The sequence below is a fragment of the Antedon bifida genome, chromosome 9 (assembly GCF_963402885.1).
Source record: "Antedon bifida chromosome 9, ecAntBifi1.1, whole genome shotgun sequence".
NCBI lineage: Eukaryota > Metazoa > Echinodermata > Crinoidea > Comatulida > Antedonidae > Antedon > Antedon bifida.
In genome coordinates this window covers 1,194,214-1,214,290 of record NC_136234.1, presented here as the reverse complement: position 1 = coordinate 1,214,290, position 20,077 = coordinate 1,194,214, and the positions used below count along the sequence as shown (strand labels likewise).

The window sequence follows — 20,077 nt, the reverse complement described above, 5'->3', positions numbered from 1 at the left end:
AATTACTACTCTATATTCTTGGGTCAAAGGTGAACATAATTAGTATGCACAATTGTAAGTCACTTGCTATGAATTCTTGATGAAAAATATATTAGTTTTGAAACAGAGTCTATGAATACTATGAGTAGTCGGCTATAGGCCTATCTTAATTCTGTGTTATTGGAACGGTTGTAATTTGATGTAGCTTGATGGACCCTGGATTGTCCTTACTGTTTCTATATTTTGTTGGTTAAATTATGCGTGCACTGTATCAACAACGGAGACAAAAAATTAAGATAGCTTGGTTAACAACTGTAAATATCTGAAATTAAAAGCGTTTGTGCATGAATATAGTATGAGTTTCTAACGCTTCCACGGCTTCAACAAACTAATGTCAGTAATTGTACAGAGGCGCGCAAACATTGTTTAAAGATATATTGTCCGCCTGAAAATATTTTGTTAATAATTTTGTTGAGTATGTCATATTAATGTCATAATAGTTTGACCAAAAACTGGATCGAAAACAAAATTATTTACCTGAAAAACGTAAATTAAAGCAAACAATACTTAAATTGTCTGTCAGACAATGAATTATGGTTAAAATTAACCGTTTATTTTGTCTTAATTATAAGTGAAATAATATTTTTGGGTGTTTTTCTTCTACTTCCAAAGAACAACTTCACTGTAAAAAAAAAAATGTAAAAAAACAGCAAAAAGTGGTGTCAACCGTGTCGCCATACCGTCTGTTTTTTTACTTAAAGCCCCCTTCCCTACGTTTTTTAGATCTAATTTAAGATCACAAACTATATTTAATGTAAAAATAATACTATATGGTCCTATTGCGATAACTTTTTTCGTCTTTAAACGGTTAAAAATGTGAAAAATAAGTCGATTCTAATAATTATAGCGGCCCGCTATAAATCCCAAAATGCATTGCGCGCGGATTGATATTTTTGTTTTTCACCTGTAATTCGCCCACTTTTCGATCGATCGTGAGGCCAAAACAAATGGAAGACTCCTAACTTTTCAGCGAAAATACCGGGTTTTCCCCAATTTGTATCAACGGAGTCTGGCAAAAATAGAAAGAAAATTAATGCAGCAACTATACAACGTCAGGCTAGGTATATAGCTAGCGTACGATGTTCGTACGTTACCGATGTTTACCAGCTAGGCCTACAAAACTAAGCCTAGCTAGGCTAGGCCTAAGACCGTCCACGAGAGGTCGATCGCCGCGAGCTACTTATGTAGTGCATTGTTTCTCACTTTTTATCATAATTTACCATAAAACGTACATTTAAGACAAGGAATGACATGGTTTAATGTTTTTAAAGTGATATATATGTATTATTTTCCAAAAAACGTCCAAAATTGCAGGGAAGGGGTCTTTAACATCACCTGTTGTACTTTTTATTTTCATAAAATCTGTAAATAGAAAATACAACATGTGATGTTAAGTAAAAAAACAGACGGTATGGCGACGCGGTTGACACCACTTTTTGATGTTATTTTTTTTAACAGAAATTCTGTATATAAAAATACAACATATGGGATGTCAAGTAAAAAAACAGACGGTATGGCGACGTGGTTGACACCAGTTTTTACTGTTATTTTTTTAAACAGAAATTCTGTATATAAAAATACAACATATGGGATGTCAAGTAAAAAAACAGACGGTATGGCGACGTGGTTGACACCAGTTTTTACTGTTATTTTTTTAAACAGAAATTCTGTATATAAAAATACAACATATGGGATGTCAAGTAAAAAAACAGACAGTATGGCGACGTAGTTTACACCAGTTTTTGCTGTTATTTTATTATCAATTCTGTAAATAGAAAATACTACATATGTGATGTTAAGTCAACATACTGATGGTATAAGGGACATTTTTTTTACAGAAATTCCGTAAAATAGAAAACAACAATAGCAATACAATGTGATGTTCGTATACAAGCAAATAAACAGTGACCATGCATACTGTAAAATAACAGCTACAGTTTGAAATAAACAGGAAATAGTCTGTAATCATTTATTTTTTAAACAATTACTTTAGTACAACATATAGTCATGGAGGAAATAATATAGATAATAAGTTATTATTTAATTACTTTCCAATTTTTTTCTCAATTTGTAAATTATACCATAATGCCATCAATTTACCTATCTGGTACTGCATAGTGGGAACTATTATAACCTTTGCTAAACAACACATCTTGTAAAACAATTTAAAAAAATACATCAGGGTATCTCTAAAAGTTTCTTTCTTTTATAACTCAATATTTTAACTTATTTTGGCAGCCACCTACAACTATGATTAAACAATTGAATTTACTGTTGAAACTAACCCTGTATTATACACATAGAATGACTATTATTATTGTTGTCTTACCAGACATGATTTCATAATATAACTGTAACTTAGAAAACCTTAAATTCTAAAAAAAAAAAACAACACCAAGAACACTCTGTTATGGCTCTACAAAGATTATATTGCATAATGGTTAGTTTCAACAGTAAATTCATTTGTTTAATCATAGTGGCACTATAAAATCTTAAAAAACTGAACATTTCTTTTAAAACACAATTAAAAAAAACATCAATTTTAAAAAACACATCAGGGTATCTATAAAAGTTTGTTTCTTTTATAACTCAATATTGTAACTTATTTTGGCAGCCACCTACAACTATGATTAAACAATTGAATTTACTGTTGAAACTAACCCTGTATTATACACATAGAATGACTATTATTATTGTTGTCTTACCAGACATGATTTCATAATATAACTGTAACTTAGAAAACCTTAAATTCTAAAAAAAAAAAACAACACCAAGAACACTCTGTTATGGCTCTACAAAGATTATATTGCATAATGGTTAGTTTCAACAGTAAATTCATTTGTTTAATCATAGTGGCACTATAAAATCTTAAAAAACCGAACATTTCTTTTAAAACACAATTAAAAAAAACATCAATTTTAAAAAACACATCAGGGTATCTATAAAAGTTTGTTTCTTTTATAACTCAATATTGTAACTTATTTTGGCAGCCACCTACAACTATGATTAAACAAATGAATTTACTGTTGAAACTAACCATGTATTATACACTCATTGAATGACTATTTATTATTATTGTTGTCTTACCAGACATGATTTCATAATATAACTGTAACTTAGAAAACCTTAAATTCTAAAAAATAACCAACACCAAGAACACTCTGTTATGGCTCTACAAAGATTATATTGCATAATGGTTAGTTTCAACAGTAAATTCATTTGTTTAATCATAGTGGCACTATTAAATCTTAAAAAACCGAACATCTCTTTTAAAACACAATTTGAAAAAAAACATCAATTTTAAAAAACACATCAGGGTATCTACCACTGAATTTCCATTTAATCTTTCCAAAAACTTTCTTACTGGCTCCAATCAGATTCAAAATCTTTCAGCCCATTGATGAGAGAAACTACTTTTGGATTAACACTACATCTTGAGGTTTTCTTTGTTTTGGAACCAGTAGGGTTAATGCGAACCAAACGGCATGACAAATTATTCTTCATTATATTTTGACATGGGACTTCAGATAATTCTTAGTGATTACAAGGGACATCATTGTTGATTAAACAAAAGTAGAAAGTGTTTTATTTTTCATACCCCAGGAGCATCGGAAAAAGCAACATTTAATTAACATGAATCTTAAATACCATTTAAATATTAATACTTACCGTTGCATAAACTCTAAAGTTGCAATGTTCTTATCTCCATATTCAATGTTAAAAACGAAAAAGGATGCAAACAACATGCATAATGCCTCTAATGGGGAGTGGATGTTGCAATTTACTATTTCTTGGTCAACAACTAGCATGAAAGAAGTTGAGGTCAGTGCTGATGTACCTGTATTAAAAAGAAAGAAAGCAGCTGTGACAAAGAACTTTTCTGGAAATTTAACAGTATCTTAACATTAATGCTAGCTCAATATACGTATTATCAAGATTGTAAATAGTGTTCTTTTCTCTAACAATAACAATGTTATGATATTTTACTACTTGCCATGTTTTAAATTTTTCTGATATTTTAGTATTTATTGCATTTGTATTTTATCCTATTGCCCATACTGTCTGTATTTTACCCATGCAAGACAATTTTCGAGCCAAAGCGCTTGACAAAATAGATAATTGAATTGAATAGTGAAATAAGCATTTTAAAAGATGGAAATTGTTCTCTGAGAACTAATGTGTTTATGGAATATATAACATTTCATGACAACAAACACAGTAAATACAATAACATGAAAAAAAAAACTTTTCCAATGCTATTTTTTAGAGTTTGATTGAATTATTACTTACCAAGAGCTATTATACATGGAGTGATTGGAAGAACTTCAGTGTCAATATCGGCTTCTAAACTTGTCTCCTAAAAACAGATTAAATTCATATTAAAAATATCTTTTCTGTTCTACAAACAACACATGGCTCAACATCACCAAATGTAGGTGTGCAGAAGTAAATTGCAATCCAAATTATAATTACAGTGAAATGGTAGACAATAAATACAATTGTGTATTTTGTAAAAGCAATAACATTAATGATAAATATATGAATTGACCTTAAAATAGAATTATTATAACATACTTCTTCAACAATTATTAATTCACTTGTTTCCTCCCCGAAAAATGTTGCCAATACCATCAAAAGGCCAAGAACATCAGGGCTGTTGGTACCATCACGCTTTGCTTCCACTATTTCCTTCAAGATTTTCCTGAGTGCTTTATTTGTACTTTGTTTTGCATTCATGAACTGTAATACTCTGGGAATTTTAGAGGTCAGTGCTTCTGTAAAAGTGTCAATTATATCAATACCCACTAATCTTTTGAAATGATGGAGTAATCCAATCTTCTCAAACAGAAATGGCCACTCCTGCTTTAAATTTGCAATTGAGCTATTGCCATCATTTATAAGAAGCCTTACAGTAGGATATGTATCATCAAGATAGTCTTTTACATCATCTAAACTCAAATCTTTTCTTGAATGAATATCCTTCATAGCTTATTTTTTCAAATCCTGACTTGATTCATCTTCTTCAGCTGGTAGCAGAGGCTGATACTCAATTGCAATAGTGCCGTAGGATGAAATAACAGACTTTTTTTGTTTTGCTGGCATATCAGATTCCACAAGATCAAGACTACTGGGCCTCTTCAAAGTTTTGGTAGACCGGTTAATGTTTTGAAATCTGTGTTCGAGTTGTCGTAGGAGGGAATTATAGCCAGTTCCAACTACTATATCATCCAAACAGTCTTTAAAACTTTCTGGATATTCTGAAACTACCTTTGAAGCAACCTCGGCAAGCTGACTCCTTGTGGGTTTACTAAATTTCTTGGAAATGTCGTCGGCCAATATTCGAATCATTTCGCGCCTTTCAGATGGAAGAGGTCTTTCCTTTTTTCTGATACTTTCCAAAAGACTTTTTGACATTTTGGACCAGGGTAATGTGTATGAAGAACTCCAACCGCTAGACCTGTCTGGAGAAGAATCTGTTGCACAACTTGAATTTGGTGATGTAGAAGAATAGCCTATTGTCCGCTGGGTAAATCGCACCCCTTATGAAAGTAAAACAAATTTATATTTAAAAATGTGATGGACAGCAATGAACAAATGATTTAAGGAAAGGTAGCAAAATTATGGTAGCATGCCAATTAGAAATAGAGTCTCAAGGGTTTGAGAGCCCAAATGTTTTGTGAATACCACAGTAAATCTAGAGTAGTGATATTCATGTAATTTGCATAATAGCTGTACCACGGTACGAATCTAAGGTTTAAGTGTAGACATTTGAATAATGATTGATAATATTGTATTTCAATAAAAAAAAGACCTTGATAAAATGAGCCAACAATACATTCACATGTTTGTGAATTGTACAAGAATGATTCTAAGTTGCAAGTACATAGGCCTATATTGGTGATCCATCTCCTAGCCCAGCCTATAAGCAGGTTATGTAAAAAAATATGATTCATCCAAGGTACTTAATTACTTACCAATTTAATCATTTTTTACACACACCTCCCCCTACCCACCATGAAATTAAATAAGAGGGAAATAATAAATCAAAATATTTTCACCAGTAGTATGAAAAAAGTATGAAAACAAAAAAAAGAAAAAGTAGTATAGAAAGCAATAAAACAATACTATACCATAAAACAGAAAAGGGATTTGGGGAACTAAGAACTGGTGAGGAAGGAGAATCAGAAACAAAGGAAGGATAATTAGGAGGAGTAGGTGGAAAACAATCAAGGGATATATTAGAAGTAGGGGTGTGAGGTGGAGAAGAATACTGGATTGAAGGAAAGAAAGGATAAAATTGGAGCATAGGTAGAGAATTAGTGGTAGAAGATTCTAGAGAAGGAGCAGAAGCAGGAGAGGGAGGAGGAGTGCAAAAAGAAAAATCATGCGGAAAAAGAGAAGATGTGGAAGAAGGTTGATACATCCCTGGAAAATATAATTGAAGTTAAAATAAAGCAAAATGTGGTAAAATAAAAATAGAAATTTTGTAAAGCAATTCTATTCATTAATTTCTGTCAACATAGAGTGAAAATCATGCCTATTTTAAACAGTTATATCAGTTATAGCTCCTTGGGGTGCAAACAACTTGTCTGCTATATAGGAATTAGGTTTTTCTAAACAACTTAGAGTAGCACTTGATAAACACTTGGAGAGAGCTCCCGCAGTGCAAACGGGGCAGTCCCTTTTGCGGTGGATATTACTCCACCCACAACTCATTACTGTGCTGAGCCTATTATCGCAGGAGTTTTGCGATCAAAACATTTGGGCACGCTAAAGAGATATTTTAGAGGACTTTAATACCTAAACCCACTTAACCAGGGAATTGACAAGCTTCACAAGGACTTCAACCGAGAACCTACCTACCAATAGCATGTCTGACAAAGCTAATTTTGACAACAAAGTATGCATACTACTACTAATATTAACCTAAAAATACATTGCATCATCTTGGGATTCAATGTTTCACCATTAAATTATCATCACTGATGATTTTTAATATCAAAATATTGAATCCCAAAACTATGGCATGCATTCTTACTAGAATTATGCACTATACTTAAATTAATCAAGTGAATCCTCTGGTGACTTTGACATGGATTTAATCAAATAAACTTTATAACAAATACACAACAATAAAAGTAGAAATCAAATTTTAAACAAAATAGTTAATATCAAAACTTACCATCATTAAAGCTTTTTAATAGCTTACGAAGTTGTATTTTTCGTAGGTCAAGTGACTGCCTCATTAACATACTCCAAATCTGACGGTTTTTCTACACCAAGTTCTAAGAGTTTTTCAATGATGTCATCTCTTATATCATCTGAAACTCTCAAAACATCTACTATATACTCTTTGAGTAAGTCTAAGTCTACTGTGTCAGTAGTGAGTGTATCATTCAAATCACTCATATTTGATGCTCCTGTAGGTCAATAAATTAGGTAGGTAGATCAATGAATTAAACTATAGCAATATAGAAATTCTACATAGTTAAATAAGTAGTGGTATCTGCTACTTTTTACCTAAAGTATGTCTAAATTACTCTAACTATTATGCAAAATTAGGGCACAACTCAATAAAGTATAGTATTTTTAGATCGATAATATTGATGAATACAATATGAATGAAAACTTTAGGCTAAAATGTGAACATTTTTATAAATTTGTGATTAAGTGTTATTTTATATGTCTTTATATTATACAAAATAAAATTTGCATATTTTTTTACCATAAATCAAAGGTCAAATAGTAAAACTTTATTCATAATCAAAAACAGACTGAAACTACAGGGTATAAGAGGTAAAACTTAGATTTAAATTATTGCTTAATTAAGGCTTCACAACTAAAATTAGAGGTTGCTGTGGCATATTTTGAACATAATGACCTCTGAAACCATGATTGTTTGATTTGGCATATAATGAACCCTATTAATTACTTGGGCAGATATCTAAATTATTTTGCCCATTTTTAGAGGTAATAAAAATATACCGTATTTATAATAATGTATAAAAAAAATAAAGTACTTGATAGAAAAAACAAGACAAATTTCCTATTGAGGAGTTTTGGGTTCTCTGTTTTCGCGATTTCTTTATATAAAAGTAGTTTTAGCCTCCTTGAAAATGTTTTGTTGGGTCTCAAAAACAGAAACCTTGTTGAACCCACAAATGTGGAAACGCCCACAAATGCAAAAAATGCAATCGATTTTGTAGAAAAAAACCCTGACAAAATAATGTTTTCACTTATAAAATGACAAAATAAACTGTTAAATTCAACCAAAAACTTATTGACTGGCAGCCAATTTGTCTATTTTTTGCTTTAATTTACAGTTTTATCAGGTAAATAATTTTTTTTTCCGATCCAATTTTATGACAAAGTGAATAACTATTATATGACATTAAAATGGCATATGTGAAAAATATTTTTTCAGGGGGACAATACATCTTTAAGACAAGAAATGACCTGATTTAAAGTTTATTTATGCATTATTTTTTCAAATTGCAGGTCTAGTGTCTTTAAATGCATAAAATCTAAAAAAGAATAGAAAATAATTATAGAAAGCTAGTTATGAAAGCTACTTTTAACAGAACTTGTGCTTCAATGCAATCACTGATTGACCATTAAGGGAGTATGAAAAAAGAGGATACCAATCAAGCAGATCAGATACTGCAATGCATGAAACTATGTAAGATTCAGAATCTTCTAAAAGGCTATACACACCCATATCTGACAAATATGTAGATTGATAATGTCTAACAACAAAATAAACAACTTTGCATTCCTTGACAACAATCATCATGATGCAACCAAATGTGTAAACGTTTTCATCTGATATAATAAGAGGTACATACATTCCTTTCTTATAGACTGTGCCATACAAAGTTACCTCTTGACAAACAACAGAATTTTCAGCATTTACTTGAAGGTTCTGCACTGCCCTTGTTATTCGTTGTTCATAAATATCAGGGTACATAGGTATTGCCCTATTAACTTCAAGTTTAGCAGGAAGTACAGATCCACCACTAAAGTAGGCCTGAAGGAGCTGATGTCGTTCAGAGAGAGTCTTGGTGACATTTTTTACGTTATGACAATTGTATGCACACCTTTTGAAATACTGATGCTTGCTTTCGAAGCGCATTGCCCAGAGTCTGATAAGTGGTCCAAACTTTGATATCAAAGAAGGGTAATGGGACAAAAAGTGATGTTTTGGTTTCAGCTTTTGTTCTGGAAACATAGTTTTTCTGCTTTCAAGGTACTCATCTAAAAGAACTTTGAGGTAACAAATTTGCTCTCTAGAAATAGACGTAGCACAAATCAATTCAACAATATCCCTTAGCAGCAAGCATACCTGCCAGCAAGGATCGTTGGTGTCTTGTATTTTATCACCTATAAATAATGGCAAAAGTCTGAGAAGACACCAATTTTGTACAGCGTGGCCCCCAAGCACATTCCCTTAGATTGACTTCAGCAGGTTTATTTCTTAAATCTGTAGCATTATATTTGAATTTCTGTATTCTTCTGTTCAAAATGTTGTAAGTGAACCAACTTTTAGTTTTGATGAAATATTTCAAGTACAAAGCCAAATCAAAATTAACAACACCCTCAAATAAATCATGTCCTAAACATGGAGGAAGACCCGAAGGGCATACATGAAAGTAATCTAATGAATTGAATGCTGAGTCAAACTTAATTCCATTATATAAATTAACCTCTGGATTCTCTTCAAGATATTTTAGTGCATCATTGTAACTTGCCAGACTACGCTCCTTACCAATAGCAAATGCATTTCCTGTATCAAATTCAACATGTGTAATTTCACAATATCGACAAAAATATGGTGTAGTGCTGAAGTTTTCTGTGAATCCTCCTATACAATGTGACCCTAAATTATCACCTGTAATAGAAACAACACAACCTTTGAGCAGACCAATAGGGGTCTGTATCCCAACATGTTCTAATTCTTTCAAGTCTTTAATTAACCTTCCAAAAATCTTCTCCTGCCCAAATTTCTTAAAGTCTTTTTCTTTGCACAAAAGAACAAGTTGAATATTGTTGATAGATGACCGAAACTGTCGTGGGATATTTCCTAGGGACATGTAAACTCCTAACATCTTATACTTCTTTTTACTAGATCCTAGTGGGTTTACAATCTCAAAGGCATCTTGGAATAGTATGATTTGTAGTGATCTACTATGCAATTTAAAAAAATCATTCTCTATAAACGCACTTCCATCAGTGAAATCTGACAAAATACCAGACATATTAGTTTTATGAAATGGTTTGATATGGGTTTGAACAGATTGGTCTCTCATATGCATAGGCAGGGTTTCTCTAATGGGTACATAGTGACAACAAACAGATCCTTGAAGGTGGTTTCTTTCTAAACATATAGATTCAGGCACTACATATATCATTTTGGATTGGTAATAGTGTTTTCTCTTGTAAATAGACCTTAGGGTTCCAGATTTTCTATCTAAAACTTCATTCCATTCATTCTTACATTCCATTTCATTGGTTATGGCAAGAATAATGTTTTCTTGTAGACCTTGATCTTGCAATATTTGTCTTAGTCTACACATATAAGAATCACTAGCAATAGTTTGTATGCTTTCTAATTCTTCAACTATGGTTTGTACAGTTCTTTCTGGGATTAAGTGTTCTGCTTGTAGTTTCAAGCAGAAAAGTGCCAAGTTATGAGTAAAACTGTCAACATCTTGGCTATTTGTATTATTATTATCTGAAAGTGTTTGGTCATTAACATTAGCATAACTACTGTCTGACCCTGTGTGGGTGTCTTCTACCTCTGGAATCATGTCAGTACTAGGTCTGGAACTACCTGGCCCAACTTGATCATCTAGAATAGGGGACCTACTCTGTATCAAATAGTTCCTATGGTATCGAGATACATGAGACTTGAAGGATGATTTATTATTAAATGATTTTGTGCATGTACTATAGGGACAACTTACCCGAGTGCCAAAATCAATGTGGGTTTTCATGTGTTAAATTAAAGAGGACATATCACTACAATACTGTTCACATATACCAACATTGCATTTTATAGGTAGGCCTATATCTGAAGATATAGGTCCAACCACTGAATTTTCCACTCGATACTGTTTATGATTCCGACTAATGTGACTGTTAAATGCAGAGTAAGTAGAAAATGATTTAAAACAGTTTGAAACACCACAGGGAAAGTTGAAATTATGTACATTTCTATGAATTCTATAATGCTTAGAATATGATTTGATTGAGTACGTTGAATAGTGACAAAGTGGACAGGTAAGCATTGCAATGAAGAATAAAAATCCAATATGCAATATTACTTGTTTAATGTTTAGTATAATAAATAAATGCATTGGTTGGGCGACAATGTAATACAACTTTCTATTATATACAATTTGCAATACTGTAATATGATTATTTACTGTTTACTTCTTATTATATTATTGCTATTTAATAAAAATCTTGTTTCATTATTTTACAATTTTATTTAGGCCTATGTATTGTTATTTCAGCTTAGGTTAGACAAACAATTAGCTAGGCAATATAGTTAGTACTAATAATATGTTATCAAGTCTAGCTATAGAGGGCCTACATAAATGCCTAATACTAATTACACTAGCCTAGGGCCAGGCCTATATTTATATAGGCCTTTCGTTTTTAGGCTACCTAATCTCAACGCAGTGAATATAGATGCAAATAAGTAGGCCTACACATTCATCAACCTTAAAGATGTATTGTCCCTTTGTCAAATTCCAAAAAAAGAAAAAATAAAAGATTTCGAAAAAAAGTGGGTCATTTTGAAGTATCATAATAGTTATTAACTTTCACCAAAAATTAGTCGAAAAAAAAATCATTTAACTGAAATACAGACATTTTTTGGTTCAAAAAATAACTTTGACTTCCAGTCAAAGCTTTTCAATCAAAACATACCTCATAATGCAACGCGCTTATTTGGCTACTCTGTATGCGTACTCATAAAACTTCCTCGCGATCTGTTTAAAAACACCTTCTCAACCTTGAAGAGTTGTAAACAATCCTAATTAGCATCATGCATAATGTATACTCGTGGTTTGAAATCTTTGTTTACTTTCGTTCGCGACGATTTTCCAGACGAAATGTAATTAATTAATTTAGCTTTTAATTACGTAAAATTGTTGTTTTTGACTCGAATTTTCGACTTAAAGTGAATAACTTTAATATTATTTTGATATGGCCAATTTAAATTTAGAATATTTTGACCTTCATTTTTTTGTGTTTCAAGGGACAATACATCTTTAAAAAGTTCAAATGAAAAAGCTTGTTAGTTCGACCTTATATTACAGTAGCTCCTTCTGGGTCAGATGATCACTCAGATCTCCAGCATCAGCCAGCCATGTGATTCCTCTTCCCTGTCTTTTGACTCTTTCCTCCAATTCGCGCGCGAATCAATAGAAGAAGATTCTAGAAGATTTTCGTTTGAATGATCATGAGCAGGAAAAACATATTCTTCCCGATGTGCCCATGAATTAATTGAAACAATGTGTCAAAAAAAAAAATGATGGTTAGTTTAATGTTTTTTTTCAAGAAAATATTAATTATTATTTATTTCAATAAAAATGAATTTAAATAGTTAATTAAAAATAGAGATTTTTTTGTTTCACAAAGAATGATTTAGGCCTACTGTAAATTTATAAATATATTTAATTTACGGTATTCTGTAAAAAAACAGAAAGTTCTGGTTTACAGCAAAACATTAATTAATTGCCGTAACTAATCTGTAAAACATTCTCTGTAAACTAACAGAAAACAATTAATAGATCTCCATTGTCCGTATAAAACAGCGAAAATGTAAATTCCAAACAGTTAGGGAATTAATTTTAATAATTAAAATTAATAGTGGATATGTGTAGAATTAAAGAGAAATTGATTGTGTTTTTACAGTAGGCTAAATGTTAATTGAAAATAGAAACTGTTCTGTAATGTTATATTATTAATTTTCACAGAGAATAATTATTTTACAAATAATAATAGTTAATTTAAGCCTATGGTCCGTAAAATAACAGAACACTTTCAAACATATAGGCCTATTAAAACACAGGCCTATGCCGTAATGAATCTGTAAAACATTCTCTGTATGTTTGTAAAATTACAGATTTAGATAGATATCTTCATTGTCTGTAATAAAACAGTGAAAATGTAAATTCCTAACAGTTTTGTTGTTAAAAAAACTAATAGTCGATATGTGTAGAATTAAAAGAGAATTTGATTGTATTTTGACAGTAAAATAAATGTTAATTGTAAATAGAGATTTTGTTCTGTAATTTTATATTATTTATTTTCAAAGAGAATAATTATTTTATTGTAAAGTTAGTAAATTTACGGTATTCAGTAAAATAACAGATAACTTTACAGCAAAAAATGTATTTTTGAAATAAATTTTTCTGTAACTGCAGAATCTGTAAAATACTCTCTGTAAAATTACAGATATCTAAAATTGTCCGTAGTAGTATACAGTAAAAATGTAAATTTATTTTACAGTTATGTTGTTAAATTAAATAATAGTCGAAATGTGTAGAATTTAAAGAGAAATTGACAGTAAAATAAAATGTTAATTAAAAATATAGTTTTTTAATGTAATTTCAGATTTTATCTATTTATATTATTTATCTATTTTTATAGATAATGTATTTTTATTGGCCGTATATTTACAAATGTGTAGTTAATTTATGGTCTTCTGTAAAATAACACAGACCTTTACAGTAAAAATGTATTTTTAACATAATTAGATTGTAAACTGTATCTGTAAAATATTCTCTGTAAAATTACAGAATAATTACCTAAAACATTCAGTAAAAATACAGTATGAATTTAAAATTCCAACAGTTATGTTGTTAAATTATTTTTTTCCCGTCAATTTACAGATATGTAGTAAGTTTACGGAATTTCGTAATATAACAGAGAATTTCACTGCAAAAATGTATTTTTCAACAAAATTATGCTGTAAAAATAAATAACAAACAAAAAATGTAGAATATTATCTGTAAAATTACAGATTTTTTTTACAGTGATTTATTAAAACTTCAAAATGGCCTATTATTAAATGTTTGATTTTATAATCTTAATTTTTCATTTATTTGGTGGACAATACATTTTTAAAGGTTTTGAGGCCTCGGTAGTTTGGTTTTATAATCAAAAGCAGCTAGCTTAGAAAAGAGAGAATTTAGAATCAGTGTTGATGCTTTTCTCCTCATTTTAAGAATTCTATAATAACTATCAATCAGTCCATTAGATTCTTGAAAATAATCTGGATGATATTTCTAATGTTTATATTATTTATGTTGGTTATATGTTTTGTTGGAAATCAGACATAAACACCAATCAATGCCGCCAATAATTACATCGCCGCAAGCACTTATTAGACAATGCACTCGACTCCTAAAATAATCTCGTAACCAGGTATTACCAGGTGAAATGTGTTGTTTTCTACTTCAAATAAAATCTTACAAACAAAACCAATGCAAGTATTTGAAGAAGAATGAATGCTTCGAACAAATGACGCAAATCCAAATAATTTTTTAATCTAGGCTAAATAATATTAATGCTAGTGTTATTACTTTCGAATGTTAAGAACTGGAAAATAGTACAAGGAAATAGAACTCCACTTAAAGCCGAATAATTCGCAATCTTAAACCTTTTAGCCAACAGTTGCTCTCGTAAAATTACATAGCTTGGTAAGGAGATCATTTCTTAAACTTAATTGACATGTCATTTTAGAATGACGTTTGATACATTACGCGTCATGCCGGGTAGACATTTTATTATTACTGTAAGTTATACAATTATTAAAGGTCCTTCACCTAATCTATTTAGCTCTCCTAAAACCTGACAGCTATGCGCATTACGTGAACGCGCATTATTCTCTCTTCCCAATAGAGCAATCACGTGACGCAAGTGTGCCCAATATTATTTTAGTAGCATACTAACCAATGTTTATTAGGTTAATATCATCAAATGTTGCCTTGCATGCGACACTCATACTCGTAACACTTATAATTTGATAATTAACAAAGTTTTATGAGACTGTATCAAATATAATATGTTGTCCCATAGGAATGGACTAATTGAACGTTGATATCATCTCCTATTAAAATATTTATAACCTGACTATCATATTTTAATTGATAACAAGAGGTGATACAATCCGATGTTCTGAGCATTTATGGGTACCGTTAGAATACCAGGACATTTGTAAATGCATGGCATGCTGCTCAAGTGGGGTTATAATAGTATTTCCTGCGCAGGGTGTCACCTAGTTATACAGTTAACTTATTGTTCACATTAGTCTTACATCGTAGACTTGTAAACAAAATCACCCAGTGACTTACTGAATAGCGACGAATATGTTTTATAGAATATCATGTTAGGGACTTTCCCATTCGACGTCAGAACGATGCTATTTGCTTGGTTCCCTTTAGACTAGAGGACGTAACGCAACGTAATTGATTTGACGAATTATAAGAGGCAATTGCGCATGTTTACTGCGACGCTTATTTTGCTTCGTACACTCCTTGGTGTCAGCTTAATCATGACGTAATCGAAAAGTTCCCACTAATGCACAGATCCTTTACAATAATTATTGTACAGAAACCGTTAATGCGATAAGTATAAACATCTAGATCATATAACACACAGTTGAAAGAAGCTACCAAACTGCCATAACATAGTATCTCAAAGGAAATTAGTTCTACAGCCTATCAATCATAGTTCATACGATTGAGGGTAGCCTATAACCTTTTGGATACACTCATATCCTAGCCAAGGACATGAGCCCAACGCGAGTGATTTGACCAATCACAAGCGATAGATTATTCAAACTATCGCGTGTAATTGGTCACAAAAACTTTGTGTAGACAGAGCTTTAGATTCCATTTTAAAATAAAATATTTCCAGTCAGACCGTCCTTGATGGTATTCACAGTGACATGTTTATGTCACTTTTACTTACTGTCATGTTAGTATTATTGGCGACAAAGATAGATGAAAACCATTTTTATATTCCATCACTAATCCTGCTATTAATGGTTTTTCGTAATGGAAAGGGATTAATACCAGCTTATATATCCACTAGATCAATTAATATGATAGTACTAAAGGCAATTTTAATGAAGATGTACTTACGGAGATGATGAATAAATTATGCCGCGAACAATTTAAATTGTAATCTTCTTATGCGATTAAAAAAAATCGTCTAAGCGTTTATGTAAATGTTCACAATTTTTATCAGAAACCCAGAGGATGTTTACTTTGAGGCATTTATTTTGACAGCACTATATAGCCGAAGGTTTATAGTCAATATTTGTTTAAGTTCGATATACCATGGAGAAATAACTTATTTCTCCATGGATATACATAATTTATAAAGTTGTAAAGGCAAACCGGCATTATGGTCGTATCCTATCATTGCTGTCATGTATTGTCAGCGGAATCATGGGGCGCGTTCACACTTAGTTATTTACCCGCGTAAGTTGGTGACCTTAATACGTGTGGGACTATACTCAAAAGTTGGTCCGAAGCACTAAGCCTCAGCTTGTAACTAATTTAATATGTATCGCTAATATACTATTATATTGTTATAACTAATTATTATTAGCAATTGTCATTTCTGCTTATCAAGATCATCGTCAAAGATAATTTTGTCATTAAATCTATTTAAAACACCATTTATGTTTTATAATAAGGTCATTTTACACTTTTTTTTATTGCAAGCCATTGCTTTTATTTATCTATACTCATTGAACTACGTTTCTTTCTGGAACATTTTCTATGTTTGCGTTTGCTGCCGTTAGGCCTACATGAGCCAACAGAATGCGGTTCAGACCACGCCCTTGTCGCGCGTCGCATGCCGTGCGATTGGTGATGTTGCGATTGCATTTTTTGAGTTGGCTCAACATCTTTTGGCTTGATTTCCTTTTGATATAATATTTTTCCAATTGCAGGGAAACGAATAACAGTAACGTGTGTATCTGCTTGTTTTTCTTTAGGTTTCTCTTGTGTGTGTTTCAACATCTTCATTTTACGACTAGAACCTTTTTCATTCTGTGTCAAACGGTGTTTTTCTTTTAACTCAATCCCGGTCACATTGAGTGGAGTTGTCCCAGGAGACAGAGATCTTTTATTCTTCTTGTTCGACCTGGTTACACTTTCAGTAGTTACAGAACCATCGCTATATTTCTGAAATTCTTTTTTATGATCTTCAATCGCAATAAGGGAATTCTCTACTTTTTTCTTCTGACGGTTTAATATCGTCTGCGTGACCACGCGCTGACCATCAATTCGTTTGACCAACAAATCCAGGCGCGCCTTTTCAACGTCATTCAACACGGATGTTCTATTGTTTGTTCGTCTTCTCTGTTTGATAATTGCGCCGAACTTAGCATTGGTAGCAGGTTCAGAGATTCCGACGTCAACTTGACTCTCACCAGACAGAGAACAAGCCCTAAGCGGATCCAAGTAATCTCCTGAAGAACAAACCACATATACATTAACACTATATACCATTAAAATAATTAGAAATACATACTAACATTAACAATTTGTTCGACGTTTCATACACTAGGTAGTTTAACGTGAACACGCGTGCTACGCGCGAGGCGAGTGACTATGAAATCAAGGGAAATTTAACAACAGAATTCTGAGCTCCGGAGATCAAAGGGTGGGTGCGACACGATCAGTTCCACACGCCTTTTAACAGACACCGCGCGTCGCGGAGAATAGGCCTATGATGTACATATGTAGTACAGTACTGTTGCAGCCAGGAAAATGTTCAGACCGCCGAATAATGTGCAACTGCTTCCAGTGCATGTGTAAATCAATACAACATTAGTTGAAGAGCACTTCAATTACCCGCCAATAACTGGAATCGATAATAATTTTCTTCACACATTATCACATGTGGATCTAATAATCGATGTTATTTTTTAGTTATGATACATTTTCCCAGATGCAAGGGAGCAGGTGTCAGTGGAATAATAAGTTTATCGCGAATATAAGTTGATTTCGCGAGGAACGTCATTACAAATGCATGATCGAGTGTTGTTAAACTATACAGTCGTATAAGATGGTAGTACAACATACCTGTATCACCTCCATACATTTTCCAAACAATGGTCAGTGTTCAAACATTTTCTTTATCTAAAAAAAATAAAATATAGAAAACTTGTTAAAACTAGGCCTACTAGTTTTACCAAGTCTGCTGAATAGACAAAATGTTCCACGAGGTTTTTGAAACTAAAATGTAAGACTAATGACTTACTAGCAAGATGATGAAGAATGTATAGGCCTACATTGATAGACAAACATTACCGGAGATATAATCCGTATACTTAATGTAGGCCTACTGTTAGTCATAATCTGCTATGTTGTATCCGTGTAAACACGGTACCATTGAGATGTTGTAAAATCGTTCGCATGGTAACGTTTCAAATAAATACTTAGCCAGGGGTAAAGTGCAGATCATGAGTCGTAAAACACGCTCCATAAATTGCTAAGTACCGGTACAACAAAGAGTGAATACAGAATCGGAACAGCGTAGTACCCCCGCTGAGATATTAGGTTAGACGTAATGAAAAGATAAGGCAACTATATTAAACATAGTAATTATATTCATAAACACTTAAGAGCTGCCAACCAAAGATTATTCCAACCACCGTCAGGAGTGGGAGAAAATTAAAGATCAAGAATTGTGATAAAGATCCTCTTGTATAGTTTTGACTATGACATAAAGTTAGTAAAAATAAAATAAAAAAAAGTGGTCCAGAATTGGCCCGATCCTGGTTTAGATTTCTTCAAAAATAAAAAGTCGTCTGTGACCACACATCTATCTATGGTTTAAATTTGATAAAGATCCGTCTTTTAGTTTTGAAGTTATACTGATAATAGACAATAATTAAAATGGAGGTCAACCACACAACAATGTCCTACGAAACAGTGCGATAGTTTATTATTTCTGAAGAAATGTAACATTACATTACATGTTATACCTCTGTTTTGACTGGCCATAAAATAATAATTATGTAAATGTATTTCTCCATGATTTGACCAATCAAGCGACTTCTAAATGATCCGAGATTATACTTGTACTGTGTTGTTATGTATTCCTGCGACAGTTCTTGTTTTCTCCTGTTTCGTCACCATTTTAATTTGATTGCAATCAATCATAAGCAGTTCTTTTGCTTGCTTCAAACTGATTTCATCTTCTTCTTAATTGCCACAACACCTTTTTTGCCCAAACAATTAACTTGATTTCATTTGTTTTACTCAACGTTGTACGTCATCAATGTCTTTACAGAGGTGATTTCATTCTTTAATTACCATACACTATTGTTCACATTGCATAATCACTGAAACCTCAAATTAACTTCGTTATTCTAACTCGTAGCTATAGTTCCACCAGTCATATAAATTAAACAGCTTGAGGAACGGGGCAACATTTCTTATATTCATATTTACTAAGTCCTGTGTCATACGGTTAACTGAGAACGGCAGATGATCGGTTGACTTGTCAGAAAAGTATACGGTCCAATCGTACAACACTGAAATGGATTCTGAAGAAATGTTTAACGAAACTGAGACGAGTACACCAAAGGATACTTCGCATGTTGTAGTTATAATCAGTCTGTGGATTATGGCATTGATAACGATTTGTGGACATATTCTTGTGGTTGTTGCACGGTGTTTCGACAAGAAAATTAACTCCAAACCAGCAAATGTATTCATTTTGAATCTGTCGATAGCCGATTTGTTGATTGGACTATAGTTATGCCTCTAAACATCCTCTTCCTTCAGTACGGCTATTGGGCAACTGGAAGATTCGCTTGCAAGGTTTGGTTGATGGCAGATTATGTTAGCCAGTCACCAAGGGTTCTTACTTATTGTACTCATTAGTTTGGATCGGTATTGGCTCATCAAAAAAGGTCAGAAGTATAACAGTTTTCAAACCCATCGCAGAACACAGGTAATGTGTATACTTGGTTGGCTATCAATAATTGCGTTTTATT

General features: G+C 32.2%; 2 protein-coding genes and 1 pseudogene across 3 annotated transcripts; all 3 read right to left on the bottom strand.

Annotated features, from left to right (window-relative positions):
• Positions 1–3,652: 3,652 nt before the first annotated feature.
• LOC144852195 (uncharacterized) lies at positions 3,653–7,449 on the bottom strand (annotated as a pseudogene). The gene is made up of 5 exons (XR_013614276.1): positions 7,223–7,449; positions 5,038–5,579; positions 4,447–5,007; positions 4,330–4,396; positions 3,653–3,877 (listed from the first exon to the last, which is right to left on the bottom strand). The product of XR_013614276.1 is annotated as an uncharacterized LOC144852195 (transcript).
• Positions 7,450–8,614: 1,165 nt separating this feature from the next.
• LOC144852194 (uncharacterized) lies at positions 8,615–11,705 on the bottom strand. Its single transcript, XM_078709944.1, has 3 exons — positions 11,068–11,705; positions 9,581–11,025; positions 8,615–9,420 (listed from the first exon to the last, which is right to left on the bottom strand). The coding sequence occupies exons 1-3, from the start codon at positions 11,394–11,396 to the stop codon at positions 8,615–8,617; spliced, it is 2,580 nt and encodes an 859-aa protein (XP_078566070.1). The 5' UTR covers positions 11,397–11,705.
• A 5,066-nt stretch (positions 11,706–16,771) lies between these two features.
• LOC144851761 (uncharacterized) lies at positions 16,772–18,605 on the bottom strand. Its single transcript, XM_078709365.1, has 3 exons — positions 18,334–18,605; positions 18,156–18,212; positions 16,772–17,539 (listed from the first exon to the last, which is right to left on the bottom strand). Exons 2-3 carry the CDS (start codon positions 18,172–18,174, stop codon positions 16,797–16,799), a joined length of 762 nt encoding a protein of 253 aa, XP_078565491.1. The 5' UTR covers positions 18,175–18,212; positions 18,334–18,605; the 3' UTR covers positions 16,772–16,796.
• Between the last annotated feature and the right edge of the window lie 1,472 nt (positions 18,606–20,077).